Source organism: Lacerta agilis, chromosome 16, assembly GCF_009819535.1.
Source record: "Lacerta agilis isolate rLacAgi1 chromosome 16, rLacAgi1.pri, whole genome shotgun sequence".
In the NCBI taxonomy this organism is placed as follows: Eukaryota; Metazoa; Chordata; class Lepidosauria; order Squamata; family Lacertidae; genus Lacerta; species Lacerta agilis.
In genome coordinates, this window is record NC_046327.1 from 6,116,013 (window position 1) to 6,132,017 (window position 16,005).

The 16,005-nt window shown below is 44.1% G+C and overlaps 1 protein-coding gene across 1 annotated transcript in view; it reads right to left on the reverse strand.

Annotated features, from left to right (window-relative positions):
• SVEP1 (sushi, von Willebrand factor type A, EGF and pentraxin domain containing 1) overlaps nucleotides 1–16,005 on the reverse strand; it is a 130,202-nt gene that overhangs the window by 51,264 nt on the left and 62,933 nt on the right. Inside the window, exons 18-25 of the mRNA XM_033173957.1 lie at nucleotides 15,177–15,338; nucleotides 12,592–12,753; nucleotides 9,114–9,205; nucleotides 7,765–7,858; nucleotides 5,580–5,693; nucleotides 3,211–3,324; nucleotides 2,376–2,577; nucleotides 325–482 (exon numbers count right to left, since the gene is read on the reverse strand). Coding sequence (XP_033029848.1) covers nucleotides 325–482; nucleotides 2,376–2,577; nucleotides 3,211–3,324; nucleotides 5,580–5,693; nucleotides 7,765–7,858; nucleotides 9,114–9,205; nucleotides 12,592–12,753; nucleotides 15,177–15,338 — 1,098 coding nt within the window. The remainder of the gene's footprint in view (nucleotides 1–324; nucleotides 483–2,375; nucleotides 2,578–3,210; nucleotides 3,325–5,579; nucleotides 5,694–7,764; nucleotides 7,859–9,113; nucleotides 9,206–12,591; nucleotides 12,754–15,176; nucleotides 15,339–16,005) is intronic.

The following is a 16,005-nucleotide window of genomic DNA, read 5'->3' on the forward strand; positions in this document are numbered from 1 at the left end:
ACCCCTTAACCTTCTCTTCTTCAGGCTAAACATCAAGCATTTGGAGGAATTCCAGTGGTAACACTGGGGTTCTGTACTGTTATAAGAAATGAAATTGCCACTTGAGCAGAGACAAAAACTCTATACGCTGGTTTTCTATTTGCAAAGACTTCCTATTTTTAATGGGATTGGATTTGGTATTTAAATCATTATGATCGTGAACACTGCCCTTTGCAAAAATCTCCGCCATTCAAGGCAGCCGTCTGGTATCAGTTCAAAACTGCACTAGCGTTGCCATGAAGCTTTGCCAAGCCTTCCTTCTCCTGATACTTTGGTCCTGTGTACCTGTTTCACACCTGCTGCCTGTAAAGCCAGGGGGACATTTACAAATGTACGCGTTCAAGGCGTCCACACAAGTCGCTTGGTTTGCGCAGGGATTGGATTCACAATCATTTATGTTCACTTCACACTGCGGTCCCGTGTATCCTCTGACACAGTGGCACCTGTGGAGGAAATCCCCCCCAAAAGCACCTTTTAGTACAGCAGTCCACAAAACAAAATCCTGGTTGTTGTGAGTGAAATGAGGGGGCAAAGAAGAGGGGAAACTGGTGCTACGAGCTCAAAGCAGCCTGAGCAGATGGCCAGTCTGAAAAAAACCAAAACCAATAGTTCGCTATTTTGTGTAAACTGGAACTGCCGACAAATTCTGCCAACCTCAAATTCTTTTAAACTCTGGTCACGAGGAGGAGACTGTTCACTGTGAATCTAAGAGGGTTCCGGTCCGGGCTCATAATGGACCGATTATCGGATCCTTGGATGCTGTAGCCCAGTGATGAGGAACATTGTGGCTCTCCAGATACTGTTGGACTACAAGTCCCATCACCTTTGACTTTTGGCCAGGCTGGGTGGGGCTGATGGGAGGTAGAGTCCAGCAACATCTGAAGAGCCAGCGATTCCAATTCTAGGCTGCTTTTTCAAGATTGTCCCCCCTCCCCATCAGGAACCTTAATGGAACCTCAGGAAAAAACCCTCTCTATCCTTTTTCTGGAACAGGTAGCTATGGGCATTTTATTCACTACTTTTCTCCCCATCCCCTTCATTTCCTAAATCTTGCTGTTGACAGGAAAGGCTACATGATGGAAAACAGACTACCTTAAAGGTCCTTTGATGAGATGGGGCAACTAAGGCCCACTGGTGAAGGCCCTGCCCGGTGGTCTCTGCCAGGAAGCGACAACCTAGCGCTCATAGCTTAAGGAACACAACTCTGGCACACATTTAGCTCAGATTATATCTGAAGCAAACTTAGCTACGTTACCTGCCCCTTCTCTTGTGCAATACCGTAGGCAAATCATGACCGCAGACTAGCCCATGTTATTTTATTAGTTTGCAGTAAAAATATGATCTTGCAAAATATATTCATAGGTGAGATATTTATACCATATTTGCAGACACCCTGCTATCTTCTTGTTCATTCTAGCGCTGATGGGGAATCTCAAGCTGGAAGGAATTCCAGACCTCTCTTGACACAAAAACTACAGTTCTAACTTCCGTTAAATCACACATTATTTTTTTTCAGTTTGAAAAAGCGCATTCGTTTTATTTAATAGCTCAGCCTGACACATTTGCATCATTCCGCAGGGCCGATTTGGCATCTTTCCGCCGGGCCTGCAAGACGGAGCTGTTCCACCTGGCCTTTGGGTTGGTTTCTGTTTGATATTTATGCTTCATTCTTTTATTGGTGGGTTATTAGAAAATGAGACTGCAGTTTTAATATTGAATTTTTAAATTTGTATTTTAACCTGTTATTTTAAATTGATTGTGTTTATGCTTTTGCTGTGATTTTAATTAGTTTTAGCTGCCCTGAGCTCGGTTTTTGGCTGGGAAGGGCGGGGTATAAATAAAAATTTATTATTATTATTATTAGAAGAAGAGTTTGGATTTGATATCCCGCTTTATCACTACCCGAAGGAGTCTCAAAGCGGCTAACATTCTCCTTTCCCTTCCTCCCCCACAACAAACACTCTGAGGTGAGTGGGGCTGAGAGACTTCAGAGAAGTGTGACTAGCCCAAGGTCACCCAGCAGCTGCAGGTGGAGGAGTGGAGACGCGAACCCGGTTCCCCGGATTACGAGTCTACCGCTCTTAACCACTACACCACACTGGCTCTTTTTATTATTATTATTATTTTAGTCTTTGGAAAGACTGTAAGACAATGAGGTCTAGAATCCCTTCTTAGTTACTATTTCCATCCCTCAAATCAGCTGTTACACATGTAAGCCGCAACCTTAAACACACTTATTAAGGAGTAAACACCCTTAAACTCAACAGGGCTTATTACTGGGGGAAAACACGTATAGAGCTGTGCTGTAAATGAAGCTAGTGGTTGTCGCTTTTTACCTGTAGCCATTGATAGCATCATTGCAGGTGCCTCCATTTTTACAAGGCCTGCTGAGACATTCATTAATGTTTTTTTCACAGAGGGTACCAATAAACCCAGACGGACACTTGCAATAGAAACCTCCGACCCGATCCTCGCAGATAGCTTTGTTTAAACAGGGGTTTGAAAGGCATTCATTTATCTCTGCTTCGCAGTGAGTACCTGAGAAGAAAGGTGTAAAGAGGAAATTTAGGGGCAGGGGAATAGGAGCATAACGTCTTTATCGGGCAATTTCTAGATTTCAGGAACTTTGACAGATGAAAAAGAACAGAGATGAAAACTTAAGAATATTCCAGAAAATGAAAACAACAAGAGTGATTTATTGGTTACATTAAACACAATACTAGCAAATGCACCTTTCCTCAGCAAAACACATTGGGGGAAGGTATTCAGGAGCTGCAGCAAAACATCTTGCTAGCATATTAATGTTTAAAACCTTTGCCAATCTTTTTCATGTAACAGAGTTCCTGTTTATAATGCTAAGGGACTGTATGAATCTGAAACGGGAGCTATATCTTCATATTTCTTTTCAATAAAAGCTGGAATCCTCTCAATTCTATCAGTACAGAATACACCAAGGCTGTATTTAAATGGAAACATCTGAAGTAGCGGCGCTTCTAAACAAAAACAGTGACAAAAACAGCCTGGTGTACTTTTTACAACACACGCCAGAAGATGAAGCTTGCACCTTCAGGCGTTTTCTCCTGCTAATGTCTGCGTAGAAAGCTGCTGTTAAAGGCAGAGGAGCAATATGAAAAGCTGGCAACCCTTAATACAAACGAATCAGTTGTTTACCCGTGAATCCTTCTGCACACAGACACTGGTAAGAGTTGGTACCATCAATGCAGACGGCATCATTCAGACATGGATTTGAACTGCATTCATCCACTTCTTCTTCGCACTGCAAGCCTTCAAGCAATAATGGTTACAGAGCATTGTTAACAGTTCAGACGCATGGAAGACGCAACCCTAAAAACACTGAACTGGTCGTTCTAAAAATCTACTCAGGTTGCACAGAGTCTCCATGTTTCATTTACCACTGATTACTGTATGCGGATCCTCATGAGCTTTCCTCCCACAGCATGAGTTTTCAGGTTTCAAGGTGAGCCATGTGGCACACCCACATCGCACGGCCTATTTATTGTTATCCAGTGCTGCTAAGGAATCTGACAATCTCCTTTCTTTAGCAGTACTGTACAAATTAGAGCTCCTTGCTTGGCACTGCATGGGCTCGATGGGCTATTACCAATTTTTTTCACTCCATAAGACACACTTTTTTCCTCCTGGAAAGTAAGGGGAAATATCTGTGCGTCTTATGGAGCGAATGGTGGTCCCTGGAGCTGAATTGCCATGGGGCCAAAAGAGGAAAAGGGGGTGTTGAAAGGACCCCGCTCAGCAGCTGAGCAGCAAGAGATCGGGAGAGAGATAAGAGTTGCGGCTCCCTTTCAGCCCTGCCCTCCTTGGTTGAATGTGCTGCAGAGGGAGGTTGTTTGTTTCCCCAGCGACATGTGACTGGCTGATAATCTAATCAGCCAGTCACATGTCGCTGGGGAAACAAACAACCTCCCTCTGTCTGGAAATTGTAGAAAAGGCTCCCTTTCCTTTAGAAGCTGCAGAAATGTGAGTTGAACCCCATAAAACGGGGCTTTTCCTCTTTGCTTTTCCACCTTTGCAAAAAAAGCTGCAAAACTTTTAGCTGATCCTCAAAAAAACAGGGCTTTTCCCTTTCCAAAAAAAGCTGCAAAACTTTTAGCTGATCCTCAAAAAACAGGGCTTTTCCCTTTGCAAAAAAGCTGCAAAACGTTTAGCTGACCCTCAAAAAAACAGGGCTTTTAGAGGAGGAAAACCAGATTTTTTTTTCTTTGTTTCCTCCTCTGAAAATGAGGTGTGCCCTATGGTCCGGTGCGCCCTATGGAGCGAAAAATACGGTATGTGGCTCGGTTTGTCACATGTTCTGCAAGGCAAAGCTTTAATTCCATTTTTATTTTCCCAATGAGGATTTTGCTGAAGAGACCACCTGATTTTGTGTTAAGAAGGTCGCTGCATCAAGAAGCCAGGCAGTACTGGCCTGACTTACAAGAAGGCAGTTTCATACGCTCACGAAAATGGAATTCGAAAATAAATCTCCTAGATCTTTCCACCAGCGTTTTTATCTCCATAAATGCAAGTACAGTGGTACCTCGCTAGACGAATGCCTCGCTAGACGAAAAACTCACTAGACGAAAGGCATTCGCTAGCGAAAGGCTGACTCCCAAGACGAATTTCCCTATGGGCTTGCCTCGCAAGACGAAAAATTTTCGCGATTTTTTTTCCGTCAAACCGCTCTTCCCCCCGTTGGTGCATCGCAAGACGAAATTTTCGCTATACGACAGCACTCGCAGAACGAATTAATTTCGTCTTGCGAGGCACCACTGTACTAAATCTTAACACTGCCAGCACAAGCCCAGCTATTTCTACTTTTGACACAGTCCGGTTACTGAAGCTAAGCAGAACTCTCTCTGTAAGCTGCCAGGATATGGGAACCATCTATAAGTTGCAAAAAGCAGGGTATACAAACTATACCAATGGGCAAAACAAAACAAAAAAATGAAAAATTCCTTCCAGTAGCACCTTAGAGACCAACTAAGTTTGTTCTTGGCATGAGCTTTCGTGTGCATGCACACTTCTTCAGATACACTGAAGTGTGCATGCACACGAAAGCTCATACCAAGAACAAACTTAGTTGGTCTCTAAGGTTTGTTCATACCAAGAACAAACTTAGTTGGTCTCTAAGGTGCTACTGGAAGGAATTTTCTATTTTTTTGTTTTGTTTTGACTATGGCAGACCAACACGGCTACCTACCTGTAACTATACCAATGGGACACGCTTTAAGATAAGTATGAATTTCAGCCTCTGACATTTTAAACGAGCCACTTTTTGTATAACCAGAACTTCTAAAACATGCACCATTGTATCAAATTCCTCTACATTGCATCCATTAAAAGTGTACTGATTATTTTATCATCAGCTGACTGAAATGGTCCAATTTCCTGCAACCAACTAACTTATTCCACAGAAGGCAAATAATTTAAAAGAGAAATCAAGTATGGCCAACAATTGGATTTTCTATTTTTATTTTAAAGTGTGCAACCTGGAGTTGACGCCTGAGTTCATCATTTGTCACCTGTGTAGCCTGGCTGGCACTGGCAAATGAACGTTGCATTGCCATTCTCGCAAATCCCTTTGTTGAGACAGGGGAATGACTGGCACTCATCAATATCTGTTTCACATTTTAAGCCTAAAACGCAACCCAAAAGAACACAAAAGAAAAAAACATATATATATTCGGGTTACTAAGGACGGGCAGGGAAAGAAACAGCAAAGCAAAATTCCAAATAAATGCAACGTAAATAAATAAGTATATACGGAAAGGGCGGGATTCAACTCGTGAGTCTGTCGAAGGATGTCCTTTGCTTGCGCAAAATGGCTTTCCCTTCTGCTCCACTCTCCTTTCCCCAACCCAACACCCAATTTTGGGTGGGGTGTGTGTGCACCCCACTCCTTTTACATATCAAGACACGTGCCGTCTTTACAACTTCTACTGAAGACCCTCCTTTTTCAACAACTCCAACTTTTAAGTGGAGTTTCTAAACCCAATCTTGTACAGGTGAAACTTGAAAAATTAGAATATCGTGGAAAAGTCCATTTATGTAAGCAATTCTTTTCATTAGCTACTGGAGTTTAATATATGAGATAGACTCGCGACATGCAAAGCGAGATATGTCAAGCCTTTGCTTGTTATAATTGTGATGATTATGGCGTGCAGCTGATGAAAACCCCAAAATTGAAATGGTTAATTTGGGGTTCTCATCAGCTGTACGCCATAACCATCACAATTATAACAAATAAAGGCTTGACATATCTCGCTTTGCATGTCATGGGTCTATCTCATATATTAGTTTCACCTTTTAAGTTGAATTACTGAAAGAAACAAACCTTTCCACGATATTCTAATTTTTCGAGTTTCACCTGTATCTGTTCAGGATGCGAAATGGTTGCTATGCATGTTTTTATTGTCAAGCTGCTTCAAAATCTTTCAAGGGAAGCAGCTCCTAAATGAAATGCGAATAAATAAATAAAAGTTTCTAGCTCAGCGAAGTGCTGCTTAAATGTAAATACACAGTATTAAAACACGTTCTATGAAAACAATTCATGCCATCTAGCTAAAGCTATAGGACATGCAGCCTGGCCTTGTTTGTGCCTTCAGAAGTGGTTCCTACTGAGCTTGTTGTGACTTAATCCTATACACCCGGGATGGGGAACATGGTATCTTCTACATGTTTGGACCAGCATGCCCAATGGTCAGATGATGCAAAATGTAGTTCATCAACATCTGGAGCTGGGTTGGGGGTTAGATCATCCAAAACCGGTTTGAGCTCCATATCATGATATTGGTTTCATAATTTTTGACCTGGCAATATATTGCGTCATGATGTGTGTGTGTGTGCTATGCAAAAATTCCAATGTGGGGAAAACCAGCCAATGCTTCTCTCGATTCTTGCAGCTCCTGTTAACTCTGCTGGCTCAGCTCTCCCCTACATCCTGCAGGGGGCATCAAGTCACAAAAGCAGGCGCTGGGGAAAATAATAACGTGGGGGAAACTGTGAAGCCAGCCAACACCACTACATGGTTTGATCCTTATTTCAGACGTTGTGAAGAAGAAGAAGAAGAGTTCGGATTTGATATCCCGCTTTTCACTACCCGAAGGAGTCTCAAAGCGGCTCACATTCTCCTTTCCCTTCCTCCCCCACAACAAACACTCTGTGAGGTGAGTGGGGCTGAGAGACTTCAGAGAAGTGTGACTAGCCCAAGGTCACCCAGCAGCTGCATGTGGAGGAGCGGAGATGCGAACCCGGTTCACCAGATTACGAGTATACCACTCTTAACCACTACACCATGCTGGCAGTATATCGGTATACTGTGATGCTTAGCTGCTGATAGATTGTGATGCTGAAAACCAGGTGTCGCCCAGGCCTATTCTGTAGGGCCACAGGTTCTCCATCTCTGCTTCCCACAGTAACTAGGGAATATGCACCAACGAACCTGGTGGGACCCTAACCTTAGGAGCAGGCTGCGCATCCTATTAATACTGATGTATCAAGTTAATCATTACTAACAAGCTTCAATGCTTTCCATAGGAGTTACTCACAAACAGTTGTACTGGAGCCATAGGTGCAAGAGATCACAGGGGGTGGGGGGGGGGGTGGGGCTAGGGAAACCACTAATACATTTTCTCTCCTTCCACTCATAATTATTTGGATCCAACCCTCCATGTGCTGTACAAGATGCCAATCGACACTATCATTTACCTTCATATCCAGGGTAGCAAATGCAGATATACCCACTTCCGACACGCTTGCAAGTTCCATTTTTGCACGGTTCCAGGAAACACTCGTGGAATACCTGTTGCCAATGGAAATAATGAAGTTCATTAAGAAAGCAAAATGCAAGCAAAGGGAACCCCGCAAGCAACAAACTGGTTTACCCTCCCCAGAAGTATAAGCCAGGCTAGTTAGTTACATAAGATTATTCTATTATACGCTTGAAGGTTTGTAGGGCTTTGTCCAAACTGAGCCTTGGGCTAAATTTAGTATTTTACATGGCTTGATTTTTTCCCCAACTGCTTGGGTTGAAATGCAAAACACACTGATTGAATAGGGAGAACTGTTCTCGTGCACAGTTTGGGCAGCTTCTGGTAATGGATGGATGCAGCACTGAGACACCTGTGGCAAAAATCACCACTCGGTTTTCACAACCGAATGGGATTAGATGACAGGGATGCACAATGGAGGAGGCAGAAAAGCAGGTGTCGCCATCAGCACCAAGAACGATGTTATTGAAAAGCACATTTCTGCAGTGAATATTGAAAAACCCTCAAAAGTGACCGTGAAATTTTGACACTCATGCAAACCAACACAAAAAAACAAGGCAAGGAGTTTTGGCTCATTCCTGCAACTGTAAATTGTATGCAAAATTGTAAAGACAATGCAGCACAGAGGTTAAAGGAACTGGTGAGGCTCAGGTTCAAAACCACACTTAGCCATGAATCTCACTGGGTAACTGTGGGCCAGTCACTGTCTCTCAGCCTAACCCAGAGGTCGGCAACCTAAGGCCCATGGGCCGGAAGCGGCCTATGAGGGTTGCTTAACTGGCCCATGAGCTGCCCCCGAACCGAGGCATCTGCTCAGCAAGTCCCCGCGTGCTGCACTAAACCGGCACAGCGCAGTGTGGGGGCTCTCCTCTGTGCCTCCGGAAATTGCTTCTGCGCATGCCCAGATGCAGGGTAGGCAATTTCAAAAGTCTATATAAGGGCTTGCGCACCAATGTTCTGGGTTCCTCCTCCCTCCTGCGTGGCGGTTTGAGCACCCTGTTGCAACAGTTTAATAAAGATCAGGTTTACTAGCTGCTTTGCTTCTCAATATTCTCTGGTTGGCCTCTGTTATTTTCTCCTACCGATAGAGAACCTACATAAGGACTCTATATGGCCTCTCGGGTACCCCATAAGGGAAAAGGAGCAGTTTTCCCCCCTTTATAACAGGTGGGACAGAAGTGAAATACAGAACAATAATATTACAAGAGACAAATACTGCATGCATGCAAGATGTTTTCATTTTTAATACTAATGCTAACTTTAAACAATTATGACGTTTGTTCTTGCCTGGCTGCTGATTTGGTATTTGTTGCTGATGTTTTCTGGGGAGACTGGCCGTGCTACACTCTCTTCCGCTGCAGAGAAAGTAGAGCCAAAACCTAAATGGGATTGAATGGAAGCAACTGTAAAAATTCCACTGACAAGGTCCTCTGTGTCAAGGTTGTGACAGGATCAATGATACAGCAATGGGAAAAGAACCAGCCTTGATTTGTGCAGATATAGATAGATCTATTCATTTACAGTGTCAATTGAAGCATGTGAACCTGGCAACCATGAATGTGTGCCTCAGACAGACTCTGTTGTCTTTGAGCACGGAACTATTGGTTGTTTAGGGCAGTGTTTTTCAACCACTGTTCCGCGGCACACTAGTGTGCCGCGAGATGTTGCCTGGTGTGCCGTGACTTAAAAAGTGGGCAGCGAAGAGAGTGTGACAAAAACCCACCCCGGGATCTGCTCAAAGGACCAGCTGTGCCTCCCTCCACTGTGACGAGATTGAATGGAGTGGGAGAGGAGACGGCAAGCCGCTCGGAGCAGGGAGCCGCCGCTCAGCCAAGCCCGCGCGCCAAGGGCGCTATAAATAGGCGAAAAACCCGCCCCCCCAGCCAGCCAGTGAGCGAGGCCTGCCTGCTCGGCGTGCCCGATTTGCAGCGGGCAGGCAGGGACCCCTGTTGCCTGCTGGCTGTGCGCAACAAGACGGGCTTTCGCCGAGCGAGGCGGCGCTGACTCAGCCTGGGCCGAAGGAAGCGCAGGGCAATGGCGCTCAGCACCCCCCGAGAGGCAGCTGGGCCTGCCCGAGCCCCCGAGCCCGGCGGCGCCGCCGCCACGGCAGCACCAGGCGGAGGACGAGGCCGACCTCGACCCCGACCCGCAGCAGCAGCTGAGCGGCCTGGAGCCCGACGCCGGCGAGGGGATCCCGCTGCACTCGCCGTGGACCTTCTGGCTCGACAAGTAAGTGCGGAGCTGCCGGCACACCAGGTGGGGAAGGCGAGCGGCAGCGGGAGGAGGAGGAGGAGCTTGCGGCCTGGAGCTCGCCTCTCCTGCGCCGGTAGGGTGGTAAAAGGCGCGCTTGAATGAGGCGGCAGCGACGGGGGTGGGCAGCGTAGGACTGGCCTTTGTTCGCCGCCGCCTCCTCTCCTGCTCTGCTCGCTCCTTCCCCGTCCCCACGGCGAATTAATTCCCTTCTCCGCCGAGGGCAACGAAAAGGGGGGGTCTGTTCTCCAGCCCCACAGATTGCTTCACTATGCTTAAGTATTTTATAATTTTTCATATTTCTGTTTACTTACTATTTCATAATAAAGTAATTATAAAATACTTTCTTTGTGTTTATTTGATTCCTATTCAAGAGAATTACTTTATATATAGTCAATATAGGCACAGAGTTAAATTTTTTAACATTTTCTAATGGTGGTGTGCCTCGAGATTTTTTTCATGTAACAAGTGTGCCTTTGCCCAAAAAAGGTTGAAAAACACTGGTTTAGGGCCACAGAAGATGTGACAGTTTTTCCCCACACATACAGCTAGATAATTCTATTTATGATCTCTGTCAGTTTTTCATTCCTAAGTCCATTCCGTCTTGTTTTTGTTTGCTTGGGTACTTGGACTTAACAGAATTCTCACCCATCCTTACACTAGCTTCCACACAACACCTCTCCCCAAACACTCTTCTTGGAGGCTAGCATCTTTCTGGGGGGCAAGCAAAGGCCTCTTTCCCTCAACCCATGTGTTTTGGGGGGGGGGACTTGTTAAACACTTGGATCGGCTGCTAACACATTTAGTTTGACCCAAACTCCCACTAACATTTCAGTTTGAACATCTCAGCATCTTAGCTCCTAGAGAACTAACATCAGTCTTCAGGTCTTGTGCCACTAGAGAACTTCGGCAACGTCTAAGGAAGAAGCAAACATGTAGGAACTATGGGTCTTTTAGTCTCAATTCCCACTAGATTTCTCAGTAAACCCAACCCTAGTTCAGGGTTTCCCAAACTTGGGTCTCCAGCTTTTTTGGGACTACAATTCCCATCATCCCTGACCACTGATTCAGCTAGCTAGGGAAGATGGGAGTTGTAGTTCAAAAAAACAGCTGGAGATCCAAGTTTTGAAAACCCTGCCCTAGTTCTATTCATTAAATCACTGAATTGAGTATCTTTCTTAAATATTTAAGGCCACTGCAGACGAATGCCAGAGGATGTATGGACCACATTTGCAGCAATGGGAATAGGAGGAACAAAAGGAATGCCAGCACACATGAAAGAAAACAGGCTGCAACTTTTGAGACCAGCTTATCAAACCAGAAACCCAATTGTTTGGCCTTTGGGACGGTGGATGGGGGGACAACTGAATTTGCTAGTGTCCAACCTATGTGTTGGGTACAGACTGTGGGAGGGATTCACCCAAGAAGTCCCATCAGCAGAAGCCCTGCACGAGGTCTGATGGTTGTACAACAGGGCTTCCCTCCTTCTTCCCCCTGTGCACGGTGGTGCACAATTGGCCCGGGGTGTGTGTATCAGGAGAACCCCTTAAACAGCATGCCAGGGGGAGAAGAGGAACTGTTCCATCTGTCAAGGTGGAAAGTTTGTGCTGATGGAACATAGTGTAACATGGAGTTCCTTGCTATGAGAGGACAGGGAAGGCAGCCACCAGTTTTTCCTTGGAAGCAATCATTAGTAAAAGCATGTTGCTATGAAACTTTTTTAAAAAACAAACAAATTAGATTTTATATTTGAAACATCCAATTATCACATCATATAATAAAAATAAAGAAAAAGATAGTTTTCCCCTCCCCCCATGACTTCCCTCAACTTCCTCTTCTGGTTTATTTTTTAATGCCTTCTCCTGCATTCTTGGATATATCTTAAATTTGAATGTCTTAAACCTGTTATGTTGTTATACTTTCCACATGTTTTACAGCATCCTTGTAAATATATTGATTTTGTTGATTGTAAGTGTTTACTCAAAACCTGCTAGCGAGTTGTTCACTTCTTTACAGTATTTCTGTAGGTATATCATAAATGGTTCCCAATCTCTCCTGAAGTCTCTATTGTCCTTGTCTCGTACTCTTTCAAAACAAAATAAAAAATAAAAAAATTCCTATCTGAAGAAGTGTGCATGCACACGAAAGCTCATACCAAGAACAAACTTAGTTGGTCTCTAGGTGCTACCGGAAGGAATTTTTTTTAATTTTTCATTTTGTTTTGACTATGGCAGACCAACGCAGCTACCTACCTGTAACTCGTATTCTTTCAGTTAGTTTTGCCATTTCGGCGTATTCCATTAGTTTTTCCTGCCATTCTTCTTTTGTTGGTACATTATTCACTCTTCCCTCTTTGGGCTAGCGGTATCCTGGCCGCAGTTGCAGCATGCATAAAGAGTTTCTGTCTCTCTTTTGGCAAGCCTTGACCTAGAATGCTTAACAATTGCTATGTAGCAATTCCTATGTAACTTTGACCATTAACCCTACTGCCAATTTTTCAAAGAAAATAACTTACTTGAACAGTCTGTTATAGACCTGGCGCCGATCACGGTAGTAGTCCCATAAAATGGGCAAGACAGGCAATAGGACTTTCCGGGGTCAGGCTGATAATAGTCCCTGGGACAAGGGTGGCAGGGCATTAAACCAGAGCGAGAGAATTCTCCAGATGGACAAGGTACTGCAAATTGGAAAACGAAAACCTATTACAACGACTACTGTATATTCTGGCGTATAAGACTACTTTTAAATCCAGGAAAATCTTCTCAAAAGTCAGGGGTCGTCTTATACGCCGGGTGGAGAATCTGTGGTTGAGTATATCTCAAACTCTATATTTTAACTGGAAAAGTTGGGGGTCGTCTTATACGCCCAGTCGTCTTATACGCCGGAAAATATGGTACTTAAAATATTTTTTTAAATTCATTTTGTAAGGTATAAAAAGATAACATATACATACCAACATACACAAGAAACAGACATTTAAAAAAGAGAAAAAACAAAGAAAGAAGAAAAAGAGAGAAAACAAAACAATATATAGTTCTTACAATCCTATACTTTCATCTTAACACCAGTAAATGACTTCCCCCGACCCCCCCATCTGAATTTCATTTCCTAATCTTCTTTGGTAGTTACTAGGAGCTATCATTCTATCCAATATTTGCTTCTAAAACATCTATACTTAACCTATTTCCTAAAAATATTGCGAGAAACCTATAACTACTTCCTTAAAGGTAAAGGTAAAGGGACCCCTGACCATTAGGTCCAGTCGCGGACGACCATGGGGTTGCGGTGCTCATCTCGCTTTACTGGCCGAGGAAGCCTGCGTACAGCTCCTGGGTCATGTGGCCAGCATGACAAAGCCACTTCTGGCAAACCAGAGCAGCGCACAGAAACGCCGTTTACCTTCCCACTGGAGCGGTACCTATTTATCTACTTGCACTTTTGATGTGCTTTCGAACTGCTAGGTGGGCAGGAGCTGAGACCGAGCAACAGGAGCTCACCCCGTCGCGGGGATTTGAACTGCTGACCTTCTGATCAGCAAGCTCTAGGCTCTGCGGTTTAACCCACAGCGCCACCCACGTCCCAGTTAACTACTTCCTTAGGCAATACTAAATATTACAATACTTTTTCAAATAAATTTTAAATCTCTTCCAATCTTCCTCCACCAGCTCGTCTCCTTGATCATGGAGTCTCCCAGTCAGTTCAGAAAGTTTCATAAAGTCCATCATCTTCATTTGCCATTCGTCTATCGTTGGTAGTTCTTGGCTCTTCCAATTCTTAGCGAGTAGTAGCCTCGCCGCAGTTGTGGCATACAGAAAGAATGTTAAGTCCTTTTTAGGGATTTCTTATCCTATATTACAACGACTACTATACCGTCTTCGTAAATATTTTTTTGTTTTTTGTTTACAAAATACTGGAGACCCTTTTTCTCGAGATGGAAGAAGAGGAGGATATTGAGAATTCAAGGCCAGACTAGACATCTAGCACCTTTTATTAACTTCTGCTGAGACCTAGGCTGCAAAAACAGGAGGCAGATCAGACTCCTAATTGGTTACCCTACTTGGGTGATGAGTCATGATTTGAGCAGGCCTGGAAGGCAGTAGCACACCGCATTTTTCGCTCCATAGGGCGCACCTCGTTTTTAGAGGAGGAAACAAGGGGAAAAATATTTTTCTGGTTTTCCTCCTCTAAAAGCCTTGTTTTTTTGAGGATCAGCTAAAGGTTTTGCAGCTTTTTTTGCAAAGGGAAAAACTCTGTTTTTTGAGGATCAGCTAAAAGTTTTGCAGCTTTTTTTGCAAAGGGAGAAAAGCAAAGCTCCTTTTGCAAAGGGGGAAAAGCAAAGAGGAAAAGCTCTGTTTTTATGGGGTTCAACTCACATTTCTGCAGCTTCTAAAAGAAAGGGAGCCTTTTCCACAGTTTCCAGACAGATAATCTAATCAGCCAGTCACATGTAGCTGGGAAAGCAAAGAACCTCCCTCTGCAGCACATTCAACAAAGGAGGGTGGGGCTGAAAGGGAGCCGGGGACTCTTATCTCTCTCCCGATCTCTTGCTGATCAGCTGCTGAGCGGGGTCCTTTCAACATCCCCTTTTCTCTTTGTAAAATAAAAAGCATGATCCTCTTTTGGCCCCTGGGCAATTCAGCTCCAGGGACCACCATTCGCTCCATAAGACACATAGACATTTCCCCTTACTTTTCAGGAGGAAAAAAGTGCGTCTTATGGAGCGAAAAATACGGTATATGAAATACTAAGTTTCCCCCAAGTTGTGTGCGTGTTTAATGTTAAAAGTGAATAAAGACATCAGTGATACACAGGAGTGATCTGTGTTAGTACTGGTGTTAACAATTAGAAATCACTATGGAATATCTGTCAATGGAGGAAAATTTTCCCAAAAGAGATTATTTCTGTACCTGAAAGCCATGGGTTCAGTTCTACCTTGTCTTTTCCTTCCTTCATAAAGTTAAACGATTGATAAGCAGAGTATAAAATAAAGATACAACGCATGCTGCTACTCAAAAATATTCCAGTTATTCAGAGATCAGGAAAGCTGTACTGCATAGGTCTTAGCAACATGCTATTTCCCGGAATTTCGATTTCACAAACCTCCACATGCTGATATATCCACAGCTCCTCTTTTGACTGTTGACATGCTTTCTGGGCAAGGAATGCAGTGCTTGGATCCAGTTGCAGGCTGATATTTGCCAAGAGGACATGATTCGCAGATCTCAAGGCCATTTGGAGAGTAGGTTCCCGGTTTGCACTCAGCTAATTAGGGAAGAACAATACATCGGGATTAAGCAATATCTAGCTTCAAATATGCATCAAGGACAACAGCCAATAACCCAAGGAGCCAAAGGCAGAATAACCTCTAAAACACAATGTAACTGGACACTTACAAGCCCAATGAATCTGCGCGCCCACAACTGCTTGCTAAATGGAATTAGCACAGAGCATCTGCCAAGAGCACAAATTGCACTTATTGTGAGCGCTGAGCAGTTAGGCAAAACATGAAGCCCACAGAATGAAGAATTCCATTTGGTGATTGGTCTTTGCAGTCAAACACACCTATTGCAGTATAATAGCAGTCGCATTGGATCAACAGCCGGGGGAGAGACAAAAGGTTGAGAACTACTTGTGTTGAAGTTTTGAGCTGTAATTGTTCTAATCTGATGTTCTTACCGCTGGTTTCTTGTTTTGTGCCCGATCTTCTGATTTCGTAGGTTTTATTGCCATTTTTTAATTGAGTGATATTCAACTGAGGCAGAAGGACTTCTCCCTCTCTTCCTCCTTGTAGGCCTTGTGTGCCCCATCCCAAAGTGTTGGGGGGAACCTTTCAGAAAGGAGCTGGGAAGGGTGCGTGGTTGGAGAGGATGTCGCTCCAGTGAACTGCTATTGTCATCGTGCTGAATACCACTCAGGGCTGTGAACTGCC